Here is a 21,496-nt window from a genome sequence, read left to right on the forward strand (position 1 = left end):
CACTTTTGCCGCTTCTAATCAAGTTTATAAGTGAGAAATCACTAAACTAAACGTGCAGATAGGTTACATGTGACCATTTGAAAGAAATCATTTCAAGTTTTGAACAAATATGTCAGTCCATCACTTACACAGGCATAGAGGTAGCTTACATCAACTTCTTTTTTTTCCTTTTTGTTTTTGGTGTAATTGCTCCTTTGTCAGCTTGGCACACTGCACACCAGCCAGTAACATCAGGATTTCAATGTGTAGCAGGAATTTAAGGCAAAAATAATATATGTCAAGGATTAGATGAGACAGCGGAATAATGTCACAGATCGTACATTAGAGGTAGATAGGGATCAAGACAGAATAAGAGCAAAAGAGGAGACCTGTGCTCACACCTGTGCTCACACAGAGCAGGGACAGTAACAACAGAAAAGGGGAAGAAATGATTATCCTGGATCCTGGCTACAGTATCGTAAGGCTTTTACACTCTATGCCTCACCTTCCAAGACACATCAGCCTGTCCATAAAAAGAGCATTAATCTAGGACCGTGTCTATCTCCAATACAAAAGCACCCTGTGATATTGGAAGATGTTCAATTTTCATCAAGTATCCCAGTAATAATGACATGGTTAAAAATGCTGGCTTAAGGTAATTCCTGCACATGAAACCATAAAATCCAAACTCCTCATTGGGGAGAGGTTTGATGGTATTCTTGGTGATATATTTGGTACAGTCTAAAACTAAAACAGGCAGGCATGTAATATGAAAGAACACATATGAACTAATATATGAAACAAGTTGATAAATTCATGTTTTGCCCTTAGAAATACAATCAAAAACTACAAATAATTTGTTACAGAATTACAAAGAATAACCTAACAAATATATTTAAATGGCAAATTCATTATATTTTGCATATCAAAAGGAAAAAAGAAAACATGCCGTCCCTTGTACTTCAATGGGTCATGTATGTATGTGTGTATAGTGTCAGATTCAGAAATAAAATCTTTGCAGCACAGTCCAACAGTTCACACTTGGCTAGATGGCTTTAAGACAAAACCTAAATAAACTGGATCTCACATTTATTGACAAATGGCAAAATGGTATTGCACACATTGCTTCATTAAGAGAGAGCTCTACACTGCTGGAGCCAGCCCAGTTTGTGTTCTTTATACCAAATGGCAAAGTGGTGGTCAGTGATAATGATGATGATGATTATAATGATGAAGACGATGATGTAAACAAATACCAGCTGCTGTATCTCTCCCGTCAGTTAAGTCTGAAAACACAATACAATCACTCGTTTGTTTGAACGGTGCCACTGGTGTGAGAATGTGAAATACTTTCCCTTTGCAGCACAAACACAGAGCTGAGGGGAGCGAGGATGAGCTCCCTCTGCACACCGCTCTGGGGTCAGCTTCGCTAACAGGATGAAACGGGAGCAGCCTCATTGAGAAAACATATCATTCTTCCTGTTACGTGACCGCTGTGGGAAACTGGGACTCGCAGCAAATGATTCCAGATGCTCGTCACATGCGCGCGCACACAAACACACGCATAACTGTGCTGAGGGTTACGCTGACACTGCGAAGACTCTGCTGATTGTTTTAGCACTACCAGGTGAATTTGCCTCATCTGCACCCTAGAAATCCATGCCCGTACTACAGTGCTTGTACTGAACGCAGTGTTTCATTATAAAATTCAGTCTGTAACAGTATTGCTAAAAGCAGTTTGTGCTGGAGACTACTAATACATGTCCTTGTAGATCTCCTGTAGTAGAGGGTGGAGCGAGGTCTCCGACTCAGTCTTTTTGATCTTTTGGACGAGCTGAGCGTTCTCGGTAACCAGCTGACGGAGGTCAGCCATCTTCTGAAGCAGTTTTGGGAAGAGGTAGACAGAGTCAGAGTGATTTGCTTGGAGGTGGAGGTCCAGGGCCTGGAGGATGTTGTCCTGACTCTGCTCCACCTGTTTCACGTTCATTAGCCCGGGACGATCTAGTGCAAAAAGAGGAAAAAGCCTGTGATGAGTCACAATTTATGCTGGGCAAACAAGACATGCAAAGACAAGTTAAAACCTGTTTTAGAATCTTACTGGCATGTAGCAACATGATAGATAACCAGTAGCTGTTATGTGGCTGGTTATAGACAATTACTTTCTGGTGGAACCAGCCCAGAAAACAAACACCCTCTCTACTTGTAAGATTAGCCTTAAAACATTGCTCTATGACAAAGCTTATAGTTAAAACTGGATCAGCTGAAACACCCCTTAGTTGTGCTGCTACAGGCTCAGCGATTACTTCTAAATCACCGTCTTATCTTTTTCTGGATGCTATAAGACTCGAACCTTGATTGTACCTTCTAACAGTTTCACTGCAGCACTTTCAAAGAGGTTTCAAGAGCTACAGACACACTTCACAAGATTTGAATCTTCATACTTGACCAGAAAGCTGCTCAGGCTCACCTCCACAGAGAATAATGGCAGCAACAAACAAGGCCAGATCACTGTCATCCAGCTCCAGAGCATTGAACTTAACGGCAAACTCAAACTTTGGCTCCATGATCTCACTGAAGGGCTTCCGTAAGCTGCGCAGAAACTCCCGTGTCACAAAGCCTTTGCCATTGGCCACCAACAGTCCATCCTTGTTCATGAGAGATGGCAGCATGGCAAAAATAGCCTCGTGCACACCATACTTTAACAAAGTCACCTGCAGTAAGCACACAAACAGCTGTTTATTTGTGCTTTCCTAAACTCGGATATACTAATAATTCTTTGTTATATGAGACGGCGGCTTACCTGGTCATTAAGGAAGAGGTCCACAAACCCTGGAATGCACTTGGCAAACTCTGTAAGCTCTCGCACGGTCTCCACCGTGGTGCACTGACAGCGGTAGAACACATGAACCCCGATCTCCTTGGCCAGAGGCGCACCTGGAGTTAGCTGGCTCCACACCAAACCACTCTCTGCTTTCCAGAGGGTGTCCACATCGTAGATCACAAATGGCTAAAAGGAAAATGTATTAAAGGGAGAAAGGTGTGAGGGAAAAATTCACATAACTGAGTTTTGCATAAATCCAAGCACGGCTGAAAGACAGGAACATACTGAGGTGCTGCTGGTTTTGCCCGTCAAGATGCTGCGGGCTCTCTTCTTGGTCATACTGAGGTTCTTCAGGTAGGCTGTATTGACTTGTTTGGCTAAAGTCTTCAGGTCTGAGCCACCTGGTTTGCTGACGTCCAGCTCCTCTGCGAGTATGCCTGCCACCAGCTTCTTCCTCTCCGCCTCAGGCATTCGTCCATATCTGATTGCTGAGCAAAAACACCCACAGAGACGGTGTTATTCTGAGAGGATATTTGCAACACTAATGAGTTCTGAAACCTCTTTGTGTTGTAAACAACTCAGAGCATTAACAATGCAACACACCATCCATGTGCTACAAAAGATTGGAAAGGATTTGACATGAAAACAGCAGATTTGTTTCCTCCTTTAGACACAATAAAACTCTTGGATCTCTCAGGCAGCCCATCTTCAGCTGGTCAAGAACGCAGAAGCTAGACTGGCTTCAGGTGAAATTTATATAATGTCCTACATGGCCAGACCCATTCCCGTATAGCAGATATGATGACAGCTTATTCCAGCAGTTGGCCTTTCTGATCGTCTCATCCGAGTCTTTTAACTGATCCATGCTGTTATTTTAAAGCTAGCGATGACCACACTTTTGAGGCTGTCTCCCCTAAACTCTAGAACAGCCTTCGTCAGCACATCAGGTTGGCTGAATCTGTGGTTTGTTTTAAACAACTGCCCATTATTTTTGACTCTTGTTCTTCTAATGCGTGTATAGAAGTGCACACGCAAGAATGAATGCATGACCACATGTTTGACTTTACGTTTCTATGACTGGACATGCACGGTTATCTTTAATGTGCGGTTTTACTCAAACAGTGAAGCACTTTGTAACTGTGTTTTAAAAACTGCTATACAAATAAACTGATCATCATCTTAGTATTTTAAGTGAATCTCAGAAAACACTTAAGCGCTCACCATCGTGGGACATTCCCAAAGACAGGCACTTCTGGAAGCGACAATATTGGCACTTGTTACGATTTTTCTTCTGAATCTTGCAGGAACGCTCACAGCGCTCATATTCCAGTTTCATCCGCACAGTACGTCGGAAAAAGCCCTGCACAAAGCAAAGCACATCTAGTTAAGCAACTCGCACAGTTGGGGTGGGGGGGCACAGAACTTCCCACTCAATAATCTGTTGTGGGTAAAAGAAAAAATGTTTTACCTTGCATCCTTCACAGGCATGTACGCCGTAGTGGAAGCCAGAGGCCTTGTCCCCGCAGACCTTACACTCCACACTGATCCCGGAGCTTGTGCTGTCCTCTTGGCCCAAACGCAGCTGTTCTGAGAGCGAAGGTGATGAGGTATGGGACAGGTCTGCATATAACAAAAAAGAATAGCATTTCAGTTCAAGTACATCTCGTGAAAATTTCAGAGAGTGGAAAGTCTTACCCGTGTAGCTCGATGATGCGCTGCTGTTTTGCTTGTTGCCGCTGTTCTCCTGATCTTCCCCTTCTTTCCGTCTCTTCTTCTGGTCCCTTTTCGGGTATTTAGAAGCAGGGACTACCTCCTTCTCCTCCTTTTCCTCCTCATCGTCACTCTCCCTGCGCTTTAACTCTTTCAGATCTGCCACCTCGGAGACGCTTGTCGCACCACAACTGTCCGAGCCTACAGACTCTGCCTGCGGCGGCGTCCACCTGACGTCAGCTGCGTCCTGGGGGCACTCTGGCTCACAGTAGCCGTTCACCCCGTCATGCTCCTCTGGGGCAGTTTGTTGAAACCCGTCCATGGTTCCTGTTGCAGCTGATTCAGCAGCTCATCTCCTGTCACGTAGCCACCATAGTTGCACTATTTAAAAACAGAATCAATCTACTTGAAATACACCTTACTAAAAAAAAATATCTCTGTTAACATGAGGTTTATTTACACAACTAGAAAGAATAGCTAATCACACTTTAGAGCCCACATATCATCAAGGGTTCCATTTAATCCAGCATGCCAGCGGTTAAGAGTCCAGTTTCAGCTTGCCATAACAAACCAGCAAAGCTAAAATAGAGCCCTATTTTTTTTTTAAATAAGCACACGGGTGAAACTCACATAAGTCTTGTATTCAGTTTAGTATAGCAATAATAAATGAGATGAATGCTGTTCAGTAATCTTCAACAGAGTTTGTTTAGGTGCCTTTCAGTCAGTTAGGTTTTTGTTATAACAGCCAGGGAATGTCTTTTAAAGAAATAAGCTCATGACCTGAGACACAGATGTTATGGAATCACGCCTCAGTTACTTCAAAGCCAACAGAACAAACAGACAAGACAATGATAAGGATATAGCTACATTTTCAATCCTGATTTAAAACATCATAGAGCACTTTAACACAGACACTGTTTGCGGTAACTGTTGCTAGGTTCGGTTAGATTTAAATACTTTATTATAAATAAAAGATTGATTTGCTTATTTGCAGCACTGTCCAGAAAAGCCTGTACATACATCCAGAGATGCCATCTGAGTATTACTCAGTAATTACGTATAAGTTAGCAGCATGCAGAACGAAACCGTGTCTAACAGGCTAAAGTCACAATTAAACAGGGGTTTTCCTGGCTCAAAAAGGGTGGACTGTGCACATAAGGACAAGTGGTCTGCAAATAGTTCAGACGAAATGTTTTCTGTTACCTGCATTTTCCTGTTATCTTTTGGCCTTTTTATGAACCAAAAATGTATTTTTAAATAAAGAAAAATCAAACGCCACTTGAATAAACATGTTAAAAATCACAGTCCTGCGAGCTTTCCCTTTATCGGAAGGTCAAAAACCTCTTTGGTAACCACTGTAAGTTCAAAGTAAAAAGCTACTTTCAGCTTATTCATAATAAGTTGCCACAGCGGGTAGCCTCTTCAGCAGATTTTTTCCTCCTCCAGATGGCAAAAGGACTGCCACTCATATAGTGCCTTTCTACTTAATTTGAGCACTCAAAACACTTTCTACTACAAGTATCATTTGCCTAATAACACACACACACACATATATATATGCAAAATTTTGCATTACTTCACATAATAAGATGTTTAGTATATGCCTGTGGTACCTTTAACAAAGTTATTTTTATAGTAGATTATATGGAGATTATCTATTCTTTATGCAGCTGCAACACAATTATTTTCATAGCGGGATAGAGTATGTATCAATTTGTGCACCGGTGTGGAAAAAAAGAAGCTGAAATACTACTTTCAAAATCTTCACTTTCATAATGAATATTCATTTATTTTGCCCCTGGAACATAACAAAAGCAAGAATTTCACAACCGCTGCATCACTTTTAATCAGAATAAGGGCCTACCGCGTTTCCAGCACAGTTCAGCCAGTAGATCGTAATAGTAAGGATACTAACTTTATCTCTAACCGAGCTTGAAGACATCTGTATTATTGTTTGCCTCACTTGCGATGGGGTGCGGGGGGTATTTGGCGGCTGCTTTTACAGGAACAGGGTGCATGCACTATGTACACACTGAGCAGTGCAGCTTGCTGATGGAGGCGGTGGGGGAGAGGGCTTTGGGTTGGGGGTTACAATTTTTTTTTCTACCCCGGGGCCCTCTAGCGGATTAAAAAGTCCTTGTTTGTAGCTGTGCCTTAACAAACAGCAACAGTGTTTACATATTAGTAATAAATGTTGTTGTTGTTGTTGTTTTCCATAAAGGACACACTCATTGTAATTCAAAGGCTACGCGCTGTTTTCATAATGGTTAACACCAAATTAGGGGTGTTAAGACTTGTCCAGTAGACAACCTGTCACACTGGTTCTCGGAAGTCTCTGCTAACATTACCGTGTAATTGCATGAGTCACTGACAGGACTGTAACTGGATACAAGCGTTTGAAAAATGAAAGGACAAACGAGTTACAGACATGGCTGCCGCCAAACTTTCTTATCTCCCTTAAAGTTTAAACTGTATAGGCTTTAAAACTAAGCTCGTTCAGCCGTCGGCTCGGTTAGCAGCTAGTTAGCCACTACCTTGAATTGTGACTGAGTCCTACTATCAGCTAGCCGTTAGCACGGCTGACCCAAATTCCCGTTTGTGCCTTTAAATCACGTTAGCTATCCTACCAGGTTAACTTACCTCTCCCGCTTGTGCTGCTGCTTCAGAAGATGTTTATGCCTCCCGGCTGAGGTAAACAAACCACAAAAGCAGTCCCGAGTCCCGTCCCGGATCGATCGGCTGTTGACAAGTTTGTTTGCTTGAAGCTGGAGTTAGCTTACGGCAAGAGCTAACGTCAGATCGCTAACTACTATAAACTTAGACCGAGTCAGGCCTCCGTCCATGTAGAAACTGGGCTGACGAGACGGGAAAAACAATGTGGAAATCTTTGTGGGCTACCATGTCACATGCAAATAAGCGGAGTTAACTAGTAATCCCTCCCCGAGTCTATCCCTGGCTTTGCTTTTACTCTGCTTTGGTTTGCTTCACTCCCCTCTCTCCTCCCCCTCCTCCTCCCTCGTCACATGCCACAGCACAGCGCCCCCGCTGCACACATACACACAGAGCGCACAGCCGACTGGATGTAACTACTGCAAACAGAAGAGTCAAGGTCTCGGTTAAATACTGAGTTGTTTTTGACATGGACACATATTCAGCTCTGACATATTCAGCACGTGGCTGAAATCCGTGTGGGAAAATATGTTATTTATAAATGTAGAGACTGAACTCGGCTGCACGCTTTTGAATCTGAATGAAATGGGCTATTGTTACTCTCCACTACCAATCAAAGAGCCTTTGAGGAAATAAACATGCATTACAAGTAGTTTATACACATATAATCAACCTTACGCGAAACCGTACGTGACCATGTATCAAAGAAGAGGTTTTATTTTTCTTTGGTTTATATTTCTAAATTAATTTCTGTTCAAATAAACCTATTAAGGCAACATCTAATATTAAGAATGACATAATATAGAAGGAGGGAGGGTAGCAGCTTGTTTCTCCTCTCAGCTGACACTGCTTAAAAATGTAACACTCATAAGAAAAATAGGTCGTCTCATCAGCTGTTTTGGAAGCTTGTTTCTGCCACAGATTTATTTTATTCATAATTTATTTATTTATTTTATTTTTGTCAGTTTGGGGGGTTATGAATTCAAAATGTCGAGTTTGGAGTTACTATCTGAAAAACTTGAGTGAGGAATCACAACGTTTCTAACTAATAACTCCAAATTTTACCCAAAAAAGCCAAAACAGAAAACAAAGCAGTCTTTTATGCAGAAACAAGCTTCCATTTAGCACTGTATGCCAAATGAGAGACACAGCTGAGATTTTGCTCTGCTGCACCAGAAACTGCAGTAAAGAGAGATTTTATATAGATGATATCTCTAAATTAACTGTTGTTTAAATAAACAACTATCAGGCAAATCTAATATTAGGAAAATATTAGAGTGATTATTCAAAAATTGAAAAAAAAAACATAAAATAGTCATCAATTGCTCTCACTGTGCAACCTTTTGGCAACATTTTACTTTAACTTCCTACATTTTTAAACCATTATTGGTACTTTCTACTTGTTACTTTTGGTTTAAAGAGAGTTATTATTTCGTCAGCGTGGGCCTTTAAACAACAAACCGAGTCTAAACAGTAACACATGAAAGGCAGTCCTGTTCGTGTAATAATCACCAGGGTATGTGGCACAAAAAGAGAGGAAACAAGCAAAACTGTGTGCCAAAGTCAGAGGTTAAAGTGGGCTGGTATTTTTAGTTATTTATTTATTTTTTGGCACAACACGACTGAGGCTGTCCATAAGTTGCAGTTGTGGTACTTCCGGCCGTGCAAAAAAAGTAGCGAACATAAAACGAGTAATATTTTCTTTTAAGTGGCAGGTAATTTCAAATGCAATTTTTCTATCCGATTAACAAACAACAGCAAACACACAAGCTCAGTGGTGTTTGATAAACTGGAAGATTAAACAGTGTACGGTCAGTAGACGATGGAAATCAGCCAGGACAACTCATGAAACATCAGCTAAGTTCAGGTGTGTAAATCCACAAAGCGCAGCTGCAGCAGCACAGGTAAGCAGATCACAGCCTCATTGTTTCTCTGCTCGTGTTCTTCTTAACTGATTCAAGCCGAGCCTTTATTAGAAATAAAATTTTAACAGAAATAAAGCTGCTTTTCCTATCCACTAATATTATTCAATTATTACATTAATATAGCACAGGGTTCAGTAAGATTTGCACAAAAGTAGGTGGAAGAAATGTTCTTCAAAGAGCTGCTTTTTACTCTCTTACTTCGAGAATATTTCAGAGCCAGTACTTTTCCACTTTTACTCGAGTAAAGAAGTGGAAACAGTACTTCAACTATTACTGGAGTATGTTTCAAAACTACTATCTGTGCTTCTACTTGTTGCCACCTCTGCTTAATGTGCATTAGTACACTGGCACATGCAGCAGTTGGCCTGCAGTTTGCATTACCTGTCAGGGGATGTCTCTGTTTGCTCATGTGAGCCAGCTGAAGGTTTTGTCCCCGGAAGGCGTCAGATTAGTCGGAGATGACACATTTAAGGCCTCAGAAGTGAAGCAGACTCCAACTCAAACCGAAGCGGATGTGCAGTGTGCAACTTCAGCAGTGTCTGCGACTCTTATTTCCACACCGTGTGGTCTTTTGCATTTCTGTCATGTCTGCGTCGCTACAACTCGTTTTGCAAACTCTTATTTAGCTTCTCCACTGTGTGAAGCACCAGCTTAAGATTTGAAACAGAAAGTTGCCTCACAGTTTCTTTGAATTGCACAATGCACTAAGTTTAACACAGTAAAGATGCAGGTACGGCTTCAAACTTCACTCTCTTTATTTACAGTAATGTTAAATGACATTAAAAACAGGAAGGTCATGACAGTTTTTTTTCTTTCACGCCTTTTCTTTCTTTCCTGTTTATCAGGAGTGAAATTGTGGTAAACTTTAATACTGAACCAAGTTTCTACATCAAAAAAACCTAAGCCACCTCCCACAACCTCGAAAATTGTACCAATAGAAATGAAACATTGGTATCCGTCTAAGTAGCTGCACAAAAATGAGCTTCCTGTGTGCGTGTAGGCTTTTCTCTTTGAACACCAGAGCTAACCTTGTACTTTCAGGATCTTTCTTGCCGCTCATTTTCTTTCCGCTGAGGTATCAGTTACGTTCACGTCAGGCCTCACACAGGCGGCAGAAAAGCATTATTTGAGAAGGGGAGATATTGGAAAACGCACTCTCGTTAAAATGTTTTTAAACTGTTGCTGTCTGTGATACGAGGTCAGTAATATTTCAGCATTTAGTAGACGTGGTAGTACGGTAAATTCAGCTATATCCCCGCCGCTTTCATGTTGTTCACAAACATGACAACCATCTCTTGCCCTTCCTGTGACGAGGCAGCCTCTATGACTCATCATTTTAGGGGATATCCATGTCGCCATTAGATGCATGAGAGTGACGTTTGTCTAAATCACATCCAGCTCTGCTGTCAACATTTTCTTTGCTCTCCTCCCGATCCCCCGATCCCGAACTCATTCTGAGACGCAGCCCGGGGTCTCGCTGCGTCGGGATCTGGAAGCTCGTGAAGGAGCTACCCAGCGATGGTCTCTTCTCTGAAAATGAAAACAACAAAGCGGACAATCGAAATCAGACTTAGGCTGAAACAACAACCAAAAATATAAACAGAATTCACAGTTAAAATAAAGTATAGTATCAAATTTAAGGAAGTATATTTGCAGAAGTTCAAAATGAAATATAAGAACCACCTATTTTGACCTAAACTTCACAGCCCCTGAGCTAAGCAAATGGTCACATCAGTCCTGGCTGCAACACAACAGGGCTAGAAATGGTTAACACTTCTCTGCTGGTATAATGCAGCGAGAAACATTTGAAAATCTGGTCTTGAAACGGTGCATGTCTGTCATGTCTCTGAGCAGGCAAGGACACATACCGCCTGGTCCGATCGGCCGCATCAGTCTGTTCATCTGGACATTCCAGTGTTTGACGTTGGTGCTCGCCTGCCGAAGTTTCCTCTGGGCGGCCTGCCGGAGAAGAAGAGTTTAGCGGTTACTGATAAACAAGCGAACTAACAAACGCTTCGGTCTGTTGAAAAGAACCCAGAAGAGCCACTAAGACGTGAACTCGCTTCCTTTTTGCTCTTTGTTTGTGACCTGATAAATAAACAAAGTGCTGTTGGTATTTTAACCACCTGCAACTGGTCAATTTATTAAAAGGTTAAACTCTGCATCTCAATAAGGTTAAGGTTCACTACTGCCACTCTCAAGGCCAGATTTTGTCAAATGTAATGAAAGTAATAAAAAGACAGAGTAGCCGCCACTCCACAAGAGAAAAAAAATGGTGTCCTGTTTGAATCCTGGTCATAACTGATGTGCTTTTGAGGGACTGATCACGATGGCAGTCTGTTTAGTCTCATTAAAGTCTCTGCCATCTGGCATCCTGTCCTATCATTATGAAGTTCAAAGTTATACTTGCAGCACTTCCTGGTTATCTAACTTGATCTGATGACTAGAGCTGTGATGGGTGGGTGGTTGGTTTTTTTTGTAGCTCATGAGATGCTTTCGTGTTGTTTTAAGCGCCTATTTTGAACTTAACTTCTGTTTATTGGTTTGGTGTCAGATTGTCAGTGACTCTTACGACAGGACAGCCTCTCGCTGATCTCATCAACACATTCTGTGGTGATTTATTTAAAAACGACAAGCAGCAGAAGCTCACTTCTCTTTTTCCATGTTCGGGGGTCTGCAGTGGTATTAGAGGCCTGAGGGGTATTAGCTTCGATAACATGCTGTAACTGAGTTACGCGGTCAGTGTCAGGGTTTCTACCTACCACAACGTCCTGGTCAACTCTGTGCCGGTTGGCTCGAACCTCCTCCAGCTGTCTCTGCGCCTCCTCCAGGGCCCGGGATTTGGCCTCCATTTCCTGCTTCAGCTCCTGCTTCTCCCTCTGTGTCTTCGCAATGTACTCCTCCTGTTCCTCCTGCAGGTTCATCAGAGCCTTCATTTTCTCCTCCTCCTCAGCCAACAACCTGAGCATGATGTAGAATGCAAAGAAGTTAGACTTTGAATAGATCATTTGTAGTAAATGCAGGGGGCTCATCAGCGAGGTACTTTGGACCTGGGATGGGATCAATCGAGAGTGCAATGACAATGACTGCAGCGCTAAACAACTTCCTCTTTGCAGCTCAACTTCCTCAGGAACATAACGCAATGTGAACCAATTCAGCAACAGAGTTTATTAAATGCTGCTTGTACACAACACAGCCTCCACCACCCTGCGCTAAGCTTTTTGCACTGTACGCCTGGATAGCTGCTTAAACAACTTTACCCTGCTTGAGCATAGCGGAAGGCCTCCTCATCAAGCCTGGCTTTAATCTCTTGCTGCAGCGCCTCCTCCAAACGTTTCTGCATCTCCTCCAACTCCTGAATCCTCTTCCTCTGCCTCTCTGCTTCCTCCTCTTTCAAAGCCATCTCTGCCTGCATACTGACTCGCGCCTTGTGACACACAGAAAGAAGCAAGTTAAAGTCGATCTGCATCTTTATGCTTTTAAAATCATTCTTTGTTTCCACGCTCACCTCCTCAGCCTCACGGAGCTGAATCTCCAGGGCACGCTGAAGCTGTTCGTGTTGCTGGCGCCTCCTCTGTTCATCCTGCTCCAGGAGGGCCTGAGCCTGCTTCTGCGCCTCCTTCAGGAGCTCCAGCTCCGCCAGCTTGCGCTCCCGTTCCTCCTGCAAGGCCCGCAGCCTCTGCAGCTCCTCCTCCTTAGCCTGTCGCCTTTTTTCCCGAAGCTCACGCTGTTCACGTCGCTTAAGCTTCAGATCTTTGTGGAGGGATTTCTTCCCCTCCACATGCAGCCTGATTGCCGTTTGAATGGCTGCAAAGAAGACACTGATGTTTAACATCTAAATAAATAATTAAAGCTTTTAAAAAATTGATCTGAATTGATGAATGAGAGTCTCTTTTAACCTGTAGTCCACTCCTGTCGCTGTTTGGTGTCTGACGCACTCATTTCATACGTCTTGGAGAGGGTTTTAAGACAAAACATGCATCTTTTCCCATCTCGGTCTGGCAGCACCTGTTCAAAAAAGGGACACCCAGTTTATCTCTTAATACTGAGTGAATGGTTTTGCAGTTTTTGAGTCTATTTTGTAAAAATAAAGGAGAAAAACATCAATTACAGGAAAAGGACATTTTTCTAACAACTCTGAAAGCTCAAAAAACATCTGCTTCCTATAATATAACACAATTTCAGCTATTTCCTTTGAAGTATCACATGCTGGGTGAAGTGATGAACTTATGACTCAACTAGTTATTCATGCAAGAATTTATATTGCCAGGATTTTTGCAATATTGTGGTCTACACTTATTCCAAGTCACCATTGTAATGATCATAATCTGAGCTGTACTTTAAATGTCTTTTATGAACACAATGAGTCATCAGTCACGTTCCAGGCTGGAAACAATATGCAAAAAGTTTTGCTCGTGATTCGTCTTGCAATAAGATGTTCCAGTTGAAGGTGTGACCCGTGCTTCGATCACAGTAAATTCCTTAGGGATTTATAAGAAGCATAAAGAGAAGCAAGAAAATGTTACAACAGCTTTGCTAGAGGCCTCAGTTTTTAATCAGTCCACAATAAAATACAAGGCAGGGATATTAAGAGTGTTGCTAGTTCCCTGGGGCCTGGCGTGCTGCGGTGATCACAACAAGAGAACAAACCTGAGAAGAGCAGCTAACAGCAAAGCACCTGCACAACTCTCATTTCCTTAGTTAATGTGTCCAATGCAGCATTTACACAAAGCCGAAGTAGTGTTAACCCTCTGAGGTCCACATCATCTACACAGGTGATAACCTTAACCGTACCATAACCTTAAATATTAGAGAAGGCCAAAATGGACTTAGTGGAAAAAATGAGAGTAGTTTACCATGTGTGTCATTTACAATTGTTACTTTTCTCTTCCTTAACTGTCAAGTAAAGCGGTTTTACTTACTGAAAGAAAAAAGAAAAAGAAATTTCCAGGCTATTACATCAATATTTTGAGATAATGACCCTGTATCAGGTAGGCCATCACGTTTTTGCCAAATCAAACATGTGGTTCATCAAGAAGAAGAAGAGAAATAGTTAAAGGACTCTATAAAGAAACAAGTGCTAAAACAAATCAAGTCATCGTAATGAGACTTTGTCATGTAACTGGTGCTTCAGTCATGCTTAATAAAGTGTTTCATGCTTTATTGTGTTATTCTGTGAAATAAACCCTCATTAGTCCTCATATGAGGAAATACCTTTTGTTTACAGCTGATTCTTACTGTGTGCTCATCAAGTCCAACTAATCTCAAAAACCATCGTAAAGACGAGCTCATGTTTCTTGAGGACCACCTGTGTATTCTGTAATAAATCTGGGGTGACGCTGTGTGGACTGTCGAGACAAACGTGAACTTTCGTGCAATGCGGGGGGAAAAGGGCACTGCACACCCACGATGAAACCTCCTCCTAATTGCAAAGCACGGTAGGTGGAGTATCGCTCATCATAGTCATAGTTTGGGGCTGTTCGGCATGCGTACTTCGCCATTATTAACACCACAAAGACTTGCACGCGTGGAAGTCCAGAAACCGAATGCGACCAGTCAACAAATGGTCTGTGGCATGAGCTGAAGAGGGCTGATCAATCGAGACATCCCAGAAATGTTGCAATATTTCATGAACAGCCACAGAAAGCATGTGATGGATGTTGTGACTGCTAAGGGGGGGATCTACAAGTTACTACACTCAGGAATTCACTTGCTGCTCTGCGATTAATTACTCAGAGCTGATACAAGAATTGATCTCATTACGCTTTTAGTCATCTTTGACTGTAACTGGGATGAATTTCAGACCACATTTTATGAGCAATCAATACAGAGAACCTATTAACGCCAAATGGTTTACAATTTCTGTATTACTCAGTATAATAACTGAGGCTGTGTCCACACGAAAAGTGACCAAGACACCTTAAATAGCAACCGCTGCACTCTTACTTCTGCTTCACTTTCAGCTAGGAGTGAGGCTAGCACACTAATCGCCTCAGTTCCCTTGAGCTCTGCAAGATTTATGAGGAAATCTTGTTTTTAATATGACCCATGGCGAGCTTCAGTTTTCAGTCTAACCTTGTTTCATTATGACACCCAAAATATGAAGCAGTGCCAACACAAGTCAAAGCACTGGAGTAGAAAGATTTTGGATTTTGCAGTTATTTACTTCCTTTTATGAAAGCTAGTTTAGTCATTTGAGAGAAGCTCGGTGTCACCTTTGCTCATCCCGCATCATAAAAGAAAATCAGGAGCCAACGAGTAAAAGTGGGATTATTCAGCAACATTTCACGTTTAAATTTCTTTTCTTTATAGCATGTTTATTAATGTCAACACGACTTGTGCTGATTTAACTGTGAGTAATTACTCTAAGGTATTAGGGCGCTCTCGTTTTCTCTCAGACTCCAAAAAAAATTCTTTGCTCTTGTAAACGTGAAGCAATAATTTTGACTGAAATATATAAAATTAAAGGTATAAACTGAATGTATGAATTACATTTAATTTGACCAGATTCCAGGGTCTTGCTGGATTTTGTATTTGCTCCCCTTTTTTGTCTTGTTTAACCTTTGGAGGGACAGGATTTCAAATGTTGTAGTAAGTTACAAGTTAAATCAAAGATGAGGGGCGTGATAAAAAATAAAACTACAAAAAAACCTTAGTGTAGCACCTTGGGGAAGTCCCCGCCCTACACTGAGAACCACTGCCTGAATGTCATTTAAATGACTGCTTGAGTATTTCTGCTGTGGAGATTTTGTTATTAAGAGTTTCTCTAGCTGTCACAGACGATTATCTCTCCAGCTGTTTACCTCCACGCAGCAGTTCTCATCCAGGGCTATATTGCCTTGGCAGTCCTTGCGGTCCTCTCCAGTGTAGTAGGACAGGTTGCTCGGCTTTAAGGTGAACCACCGTTCCTTCCAGTTTCTCCTCAGCTGGCCTTTTTTCCATAGATAGCCCTGAACGCAGCCAAACCGACACACAGATCACTGAAATAAATCTCGCCTGCGAGGAACAAAAACAGCATTCTGGAGGCACATCGGTTTCCTACCTCTTTGAGGACGTCACCAACTATTTCCCTGTACACTTCCTCTATAGCCATGCTGATGATGCTTGCATCAATTCCTCTGGTTACCTTCCCGGAGTTCATCATCTCTAGAAACGTCCAAACAGTAATCCCACTCTGCTGCACTGAGTCTTGAGAGAAGAAGTCCTCTAACTCGACACAGTTGAACTCAATACTCATAGCCATACATATTTTCTTGAGGAGGTACTCCACCTGCATGGAAAGAGACAGTATTAATAACTCATCTGGACTGTCCCAGCATGCTGTGCTGCACTCAAGCAAGCTATATATTACACCAATCACCTTTGTGTGCAGTTTTAAGGAGCATTTAAAACTGAATTTACTATTTTAGTGACCATCACCTGCTTATTAAGGACTAATTCACAGTAATGCTTTAATATTACTTTGTTACTAGACTTTTATTTGTAGTTTTGAATCCTTCTGCTTAAAACACAACCTGCAAAAATTGTATCTAACAGTGTAGCTGAAAGCAGCTTTCTACTATTTCTCAATAAGGCTTTCTCTAGTAACAGTATAACCTCACAGTAGCCCTGGCTGCACCACAGAGTGCTTTGCACAGTGGCTGGTGTGTGAAACACGCTCCAAAATACAACTGGATAATGCTTTCTTAAACCGAGGGCGACAGAAACGACCCTGCCCTTGAAAAATTGGGGCTTTCTCTTGGCAGCGGCTGTGAAGAATACACGACAGGAAACCAAAATGAGACTTTGCAAGTGAGAAACAAGCCCACACTGCTGCATGACATGAGCACCATGTTCCATGGTGGCAAGAAACAAAGTTTCAGCTGGTGTACTCGGTGTTTGTAAAAGATCCAACAGCATTTTTAGGTCAGAGATTACTGAGTGCAATCTCAGACTCAACAACAGAGCGCGGAAATGTTGAGTATCTTAGGGTCTAAGTTTGGAAACGGGTTTCTTTTGCCACACACACTTGTGATTTTTTTTCTCTTTCGGTTACATTTTCAATACAATAAACAATGCATCGTACTAAAGATAAGAGTTAAGAGTTAAACCCACCTCGTCGGGAACCATAACCAAAGGATACTTGTCCTCAGAGAGAAAATTAAAAAGGCACCAGAGACGAAAAGCATCTTTGTCTGGTAAAATGGTGCTGCTGCTTCGGTCTGGCTGGTAGTTTTTCTTCGCAGTAAGAGTCCAGCAGAGCTCGTCTACGTTTTCCTTAATAAAAGAACCTTCCACAACCTACAAAGACACAAGACCAGGGGTTTTATTTCGCAATACGCTGAAATAAACTGAGCACACTTGTTTGGGGTTTTTTAATCACCTTATCCAGGATGTATTTATTGAGGTAAGGCATATAACCCTGACTGGAAACTGGGCCGTCATCGTCATCCCTGAAGTGCTCCTCCAAAGCCACGGGGTCATGTGGAATACACAAGACTGTGCACAGGTTGTGAGACAATACCTGAAGGATCACAATATGAGGATATTTAAAAAAGAAAAACACTGAAGCGGAAAGTCATTTTAGTTCTCGTTGTCCAACACAGGACTGTGCAAACTGTTTTATTTGTTGTCCTGTGAGGCTGCTAACCGCATCCGCCTACAAATTAATAATTAAGCGTCTAAAAAAAGAGATTACACGTCATGAGTTAGGAAGAATGAAACTTTCTGTAGAATATAAAAGCTGAGTGACATGATGTATAGATATATTTATATAGCTGGCTGCTGAAGAGAATGAAGGCCAGGGAAGTGTTTAAGGAACTGAACTTTTAAATTTCTGCTGCATCGTTTTTTCTAAAAAAAAAAATGTGTTTGCTCAAACGTGGAAAAAAAAGCGTCACCAGAGTCAGCAAAAAGCTTTAATTTTCTAGGAAATCTGCCTGGAAAACCGTTCAGACGCACTAGTTTAAGAGTGGAATGACATCAGTAAAGCAATATGACCGTTTTAAAGTTTAAAAAGATGAAAATCGAGCTCAGGAAAACATCTCCAAGCTCTATTAGAAACTTCAAGAGTTACACTTTACTCTTTGTGAGCAGTGGCATCACTGACAGCATGTGAAAAACAGTTAGATCAAAAAAACGCTTTTCCTTCTTGTTCTGTTTCTTCAGCTGAAACCATGCAACATCTTGAGGTATCGTGCATTTTATCAGACAGCTAGCTTCTCTGTGTGTTGAGCCATAACCACATCCTGTCGCCAGTCTCCAACGCTACAACATCTGTCAGTTTTGAGGCCAAAGCATGCAAAGTGTTTGCCTGCGAGTGCCTCTGAGCAGAGCGATGCCTCAGAGAAGGCTGAAGGCACGAGGGGGGATAAGCCCAGTCATGAGGCTGACTCGCTGAGAGCCAGGAGCGCCGGGCGGCACATTTGCAGGAGCGTGGAGGTGGCTGGAAATGAAGTCTGAGCCACAGCGAGACTGAGTGACATAACAATGAGATCAACACAACATACAGTAGCCTCGTTTAGGCTCTGTGGAAAGAGACAACGGTCACCAACATGTGTCCACTTTATCCCTGCTCGCCCTGTGACAATGTCCTTTTTGACGTGTTCGGCCTCATGTTGTGAACCTACTCTATTCAACAGGCTGCTCTCTGGCCCGCTGCTGTGCCAGAGGGTCCCTTTGCACTACAAGCTGGTACATGGAGGCCCAATGTGAGCACAGCTTGGAGATGAGGGCTCCCATTCATGTACAGACTGAGAGCAAACTGTTACTCTCGTGCTCGCGCCGGACAGAGGTGCATATTGTGCCCTCTTTCAGCAGCTGAAAGCATTTTATTCAAAATAGGGGGAACAAATTTGTTCCTTGTTGGGCAGTACACGGCTGAAAGAAACTGAGTTTTACACAGGAAATGTTAATGATGATGATGTTTTCTGATAAGTAGTATGAGACGTTGCACACCATTATTTCCTGACACATAAACACATAGTAAAAGTAGTAAACCTTGAGATTTAATTTGCTTTGTTGCTAAAATTGCTTTCACCTCCTTCACACCCAGCCCGCATGATGTAAAATGCAACGAGGTAGGAAACGAGGGTAAACGGTAAGAGATGAGTGAGTTCTCGGGCAGGAAAAAAAAAGTTTCTCTAGTTCCATCTTCCAGGTAGACGATCCCTCACTCACCTTCAGCTGAGACTTGGACACTTTCCCGCTCTTCTCCAGATCCAGGGCTGTGAAACCATACCAGATGGATTTAAGCAGCTCAGACCGCAAGTCCATGTCTGCTGCAGCGTTATTTTCTGGTTTCCTCCTCTACGTCTCTTCTTCTTCCCTCTACTGTTGACACGGGTGACAGGCAGACACCCACGCTGTGCTGCTGCTTTCAGGCAGGCATGGGGCTTTACTGTTCTGCTGGCAGCGGCACCTGCTGGATTACAGTGGTCAGTGGTGAAGAGGGAGGGTCTCGCTGTTTACCGCAGCTTCAGATCTTGCCCTGCAGTGGCAGAAGCGTTTTAATCCATTGCCTAGAAATCTACAAGTGTCTTGCTAGGTTTAGTAGTGTACTTATGCACCTGTGCAAAAAGTGTTGTTATTACAGTTTTATATTTTTAATATTCTAAAGTTATATCACTGATTTACTGAAAATCTCCATCCCCTTCCTGTGCACCTTGGACAGAAAATAATTTGCCATTCATTATAAAGGTTTATTATTTAAGTTAGTAATTAGATGGGCTCCTGGCAGTGCTGCTTTTACTTTCATTTCTCTGTGAAGTAATCTTTAAGTTTGTTTTCAAGGTGCTCCTTATTTAGAATTAGAATTAGAATTAGAATTCAACTTTATTGTCATTGCACATGCACAGGTACAGGGCAACGAAATGCAGTTTGCATCCATCCAGAAGTGCTTTAGCCATGATATAGATATATTACAATATATATTAGCAATAATATAGATATGTAAGTATATTACATCACATAATAGAAATGGGTCTATTATGGTATGTTTTAATGTACACGGTATGAAGTATGTTATGAATATTCTATAACTATAAGTATGTACAGGCTGTAGTGAGTACAAGCTATGAACAGGATATAAATATGAAATAAAAAACTATACAGAAATCTGAGATATACTGTTATACAGAAATGTGAACTATGCAAGTTATAAACAGTTGTAGGATTGGGTGATACCTGCACTGATGTGTGAACATAAATAAGGCATAAAGAGCCAATTAAGTGACAGTGAATGATAATTGGTCTTGCATGTGTATAGCACCTTTCTGTACAGTTGAGCACTCAAAATACTTTTTACTACAAGTCTCATTCACCCAATCACACACGTTGTTACAGTACTTGTATCAATGTCCAGAGGCTTTAACATTCACAGCATGCTCACACTGGGATTACACTGGTGGAAACTCGGGGTACCTTCCCCCAACTTACTTTGCCACATGGATTGATCCACTGATGTTCCAACTGGTAGAGGACCCACTTTGTTACCTGAGTCAAGGCCACAGAGCATCTGCAAAACAAGCCCAAATCATCACCCCTCCACTGGTGATGTTACCCACTGTTCTAGAAATCTTCTGGTTTGTTCAGATATAATTTTGCAATCGAAGCTGTGCTCCCATGTTCTTTTGAGAGGGAAGAGGCTTTCCCCTGGCAGCCCTACCAAACAAGCCATACTTGTTCAGTCTTTTTCTAATCGTACTGTCATGAACTTTAATCTTTAACATGCTGACGTAGGCCTGCAGAGTCTGAAATGCAGCTCTTAGGGTTTTTTTTGCAGTTTCTCTAACCTTAGGGTGACTTTTCAGGGATGATTAAAAGATTTTTTGGCAGCACAAATTGTTTCTCTAAAATCATTGCATTAGCTTTATGTTAAGTTAGCTTGTCTCATCGCTACTTTAGCAGCTGTCTGTTAAATGTAGACTTCTTGTTAGCTAAGTTTAACTTATATTGTTTATATTTGCATATAAAATACTAACAAATGCAGAATGGCTTGGTAGCTTGACTTTACCTTAGTGCTGTCCAATGAATTTAAGAACCTCTGACATCAATATTCAAATATGTAAATTAAAAACAACAACAAAACAAAACCATTACGTCAGTAACTGACGTGATCCCATTGATTTAAACAATGTTTATATTAAAATATCTGAAAATAAAATAAAAATAACAAAAAATCTAAAATTCTTCTAATATTCCTCATGATTTGTCAAATAAATCAAACTCCACTTACTTTTGCTCTGGAAGTCTATATCCTTGAAATGGCTCCGCTTTATGTAGATTGTATTATTATTATTATTATTATTATTATTATTATTATTATTATTATTATTATTATTATTATTATTATAGGTTTCTCTGAATGTCTGTACAACTCCGCGGCAACACGCTGTCACGTGACAAAACAACT

General features: G+C 41.6%; 2 protein-coding genes across 4 annotated transcripts; both read right to left on the minus strand.

Moving 5' to 3' along the window:
* Positions 1–1,469: 1,469 nt before the first annotated feature.
* ppardb (peroxisome proliferator-activated receptor delta b) lies at positions 1,470–7,477 on the minus strand. Of its 2 annotated transcripts, XM_085145865.1 has the most exons (8): positions 7,151–7,475; positions 4,496–4,891; positions 4,269–4,420; positions 4,022–4,160; positions 3,086–3,288; positions 2,780–2,986; positions 2,447–2,690; positions 1,470–1,980 (listed from the first exon to the last, which is right to left on the minus strand). In XM_085145865.1, exons 2-8 carry the CDS (start codon positions 4,830–4,832, stop codon positions 1,733–1,735), a joined length of 1,530 nt encoding a protein of 509 aa, XP_085001991.1. In that variant the 5' UTR covers positions 4,833–4,891; positions 7,151–7,475; the 3' UTR covers positions 1,470–1,732. The 2 variants fall into 2 exon arrangements, with proteins under 2 accessions (XP_085001991.1, XP_085001990.1); XM_085145864.1 differs by having other exon boundaries at positions 4,269–4,891; positions 7,151–7,477.
* Positions 7,372–21,402, minus strand: LOC146495348 (differentially expressed in FDCP 6 homolog). 2 transcript variants are annotated; one of them, XM_085145863.1, is made up of 12 exons: positions 21,320–21,402; positions 19,264–19,507; positions 17,468–17,608; positions 17,200–17,385; positions 16,148–16,375; positions 15,909–16,055; positions 13,005–13,113; positions 12,614–12,912; positions 12,366–12,532; positions 11,868–12,066; positions 10,974–11,064; positions 7,372–10,635 (listed from the first exon to the last, which is right to left on the minus strand). In XM_085145863.1, exons 2-12 carry the CDS (start codon positions 19,357–19,359, stop codon positions 10,442–10,444), a joined length of 1,857 nt encoding a protein of 618 aa, XP_085001989.1. In that variant the 5' UTR covers positions 19,360–19,507; positions 21,320–21,402; the 3' UTR covers positions 7,372–10,441. The 2 variants fall into 2 exon arrangements, with proteins under 2 accessions (XP_085001989.1, XP_085001988.1); XM_085145862.1 differs by lacking the exon at positions 21,320–21,402 and having other exon boundaries at positions 19,264–19,555.
* Between the last annotated feature and the right edge of the window lie 94 nt (positions 21,403–21,496).

The sequence above is a fragment of the Neolamprologus multifasciatus genome, chromosome 20 (genome assembly GCF_963576455.1).
Source record: "Neolamprologus multifasciatus chromosome 20, fNeoMul1.2, whole genome shotgun sequence".
Lineage (NCBI taxonomy): Eukaryota > Metazoa > Chordata > Actinopteri > Cichliformes > Cichlidae > Neolamprologus > Neolamprologus multifasciatus.

What these genes read in the sequence shown, in the direction of transcription:
- LOC146495348 (XM_085145863.1), bottom strand. Translation starts at nt 19,359, where the DNA reads ATGGACTTGCGGTCTGAGCTGCTTAAATCCATCTGGTATGGTTTCACA. An exon ending in TTCCGCTATGCTCAAGCAGG is followed by an intron (nt 12,067 to 12,365) that starts GTAAAGTTGTTT and finishes CATCATGCTCAG; the next exon opens with GTTGTTGGCTGAGGAGGAGG. An exon ending in GAGTTGACCAGGACGTTGTG is followed by an intron (nt 11,065 to 11,867) that starts GTAGGTAGAAAC and finishes CTTCTCCGGCAG; the next exon opens with GCCGCCCAGAGGAAACTTCG.
- ppardb (XM_085145864.1), bottom strand. Translation starts at nt 4,832, where the DNA reads ATGGACGGGTTTCAACAAACTGCCCCAGAGGAGCATGACGGGGTGAAC. An exon ending in GCAAAACCAGCAGCACCTCA is followed by an intron (nt 2,987 to 3,085) that starts GTATGTTCCTGT and finishes TTTTCCTTTTAG; the next exon opens with CCATTTGTGATCTACGATGT. An exon ending in ACCTCTTCCTTAATGACCAG is followed by an intron (nt 2,691 to 2,779) that starts GTAAGCCGCCGT and finishes TGCTTACTGCAG; the next exon opens with GTGACTTTGTTAAAGTATGG.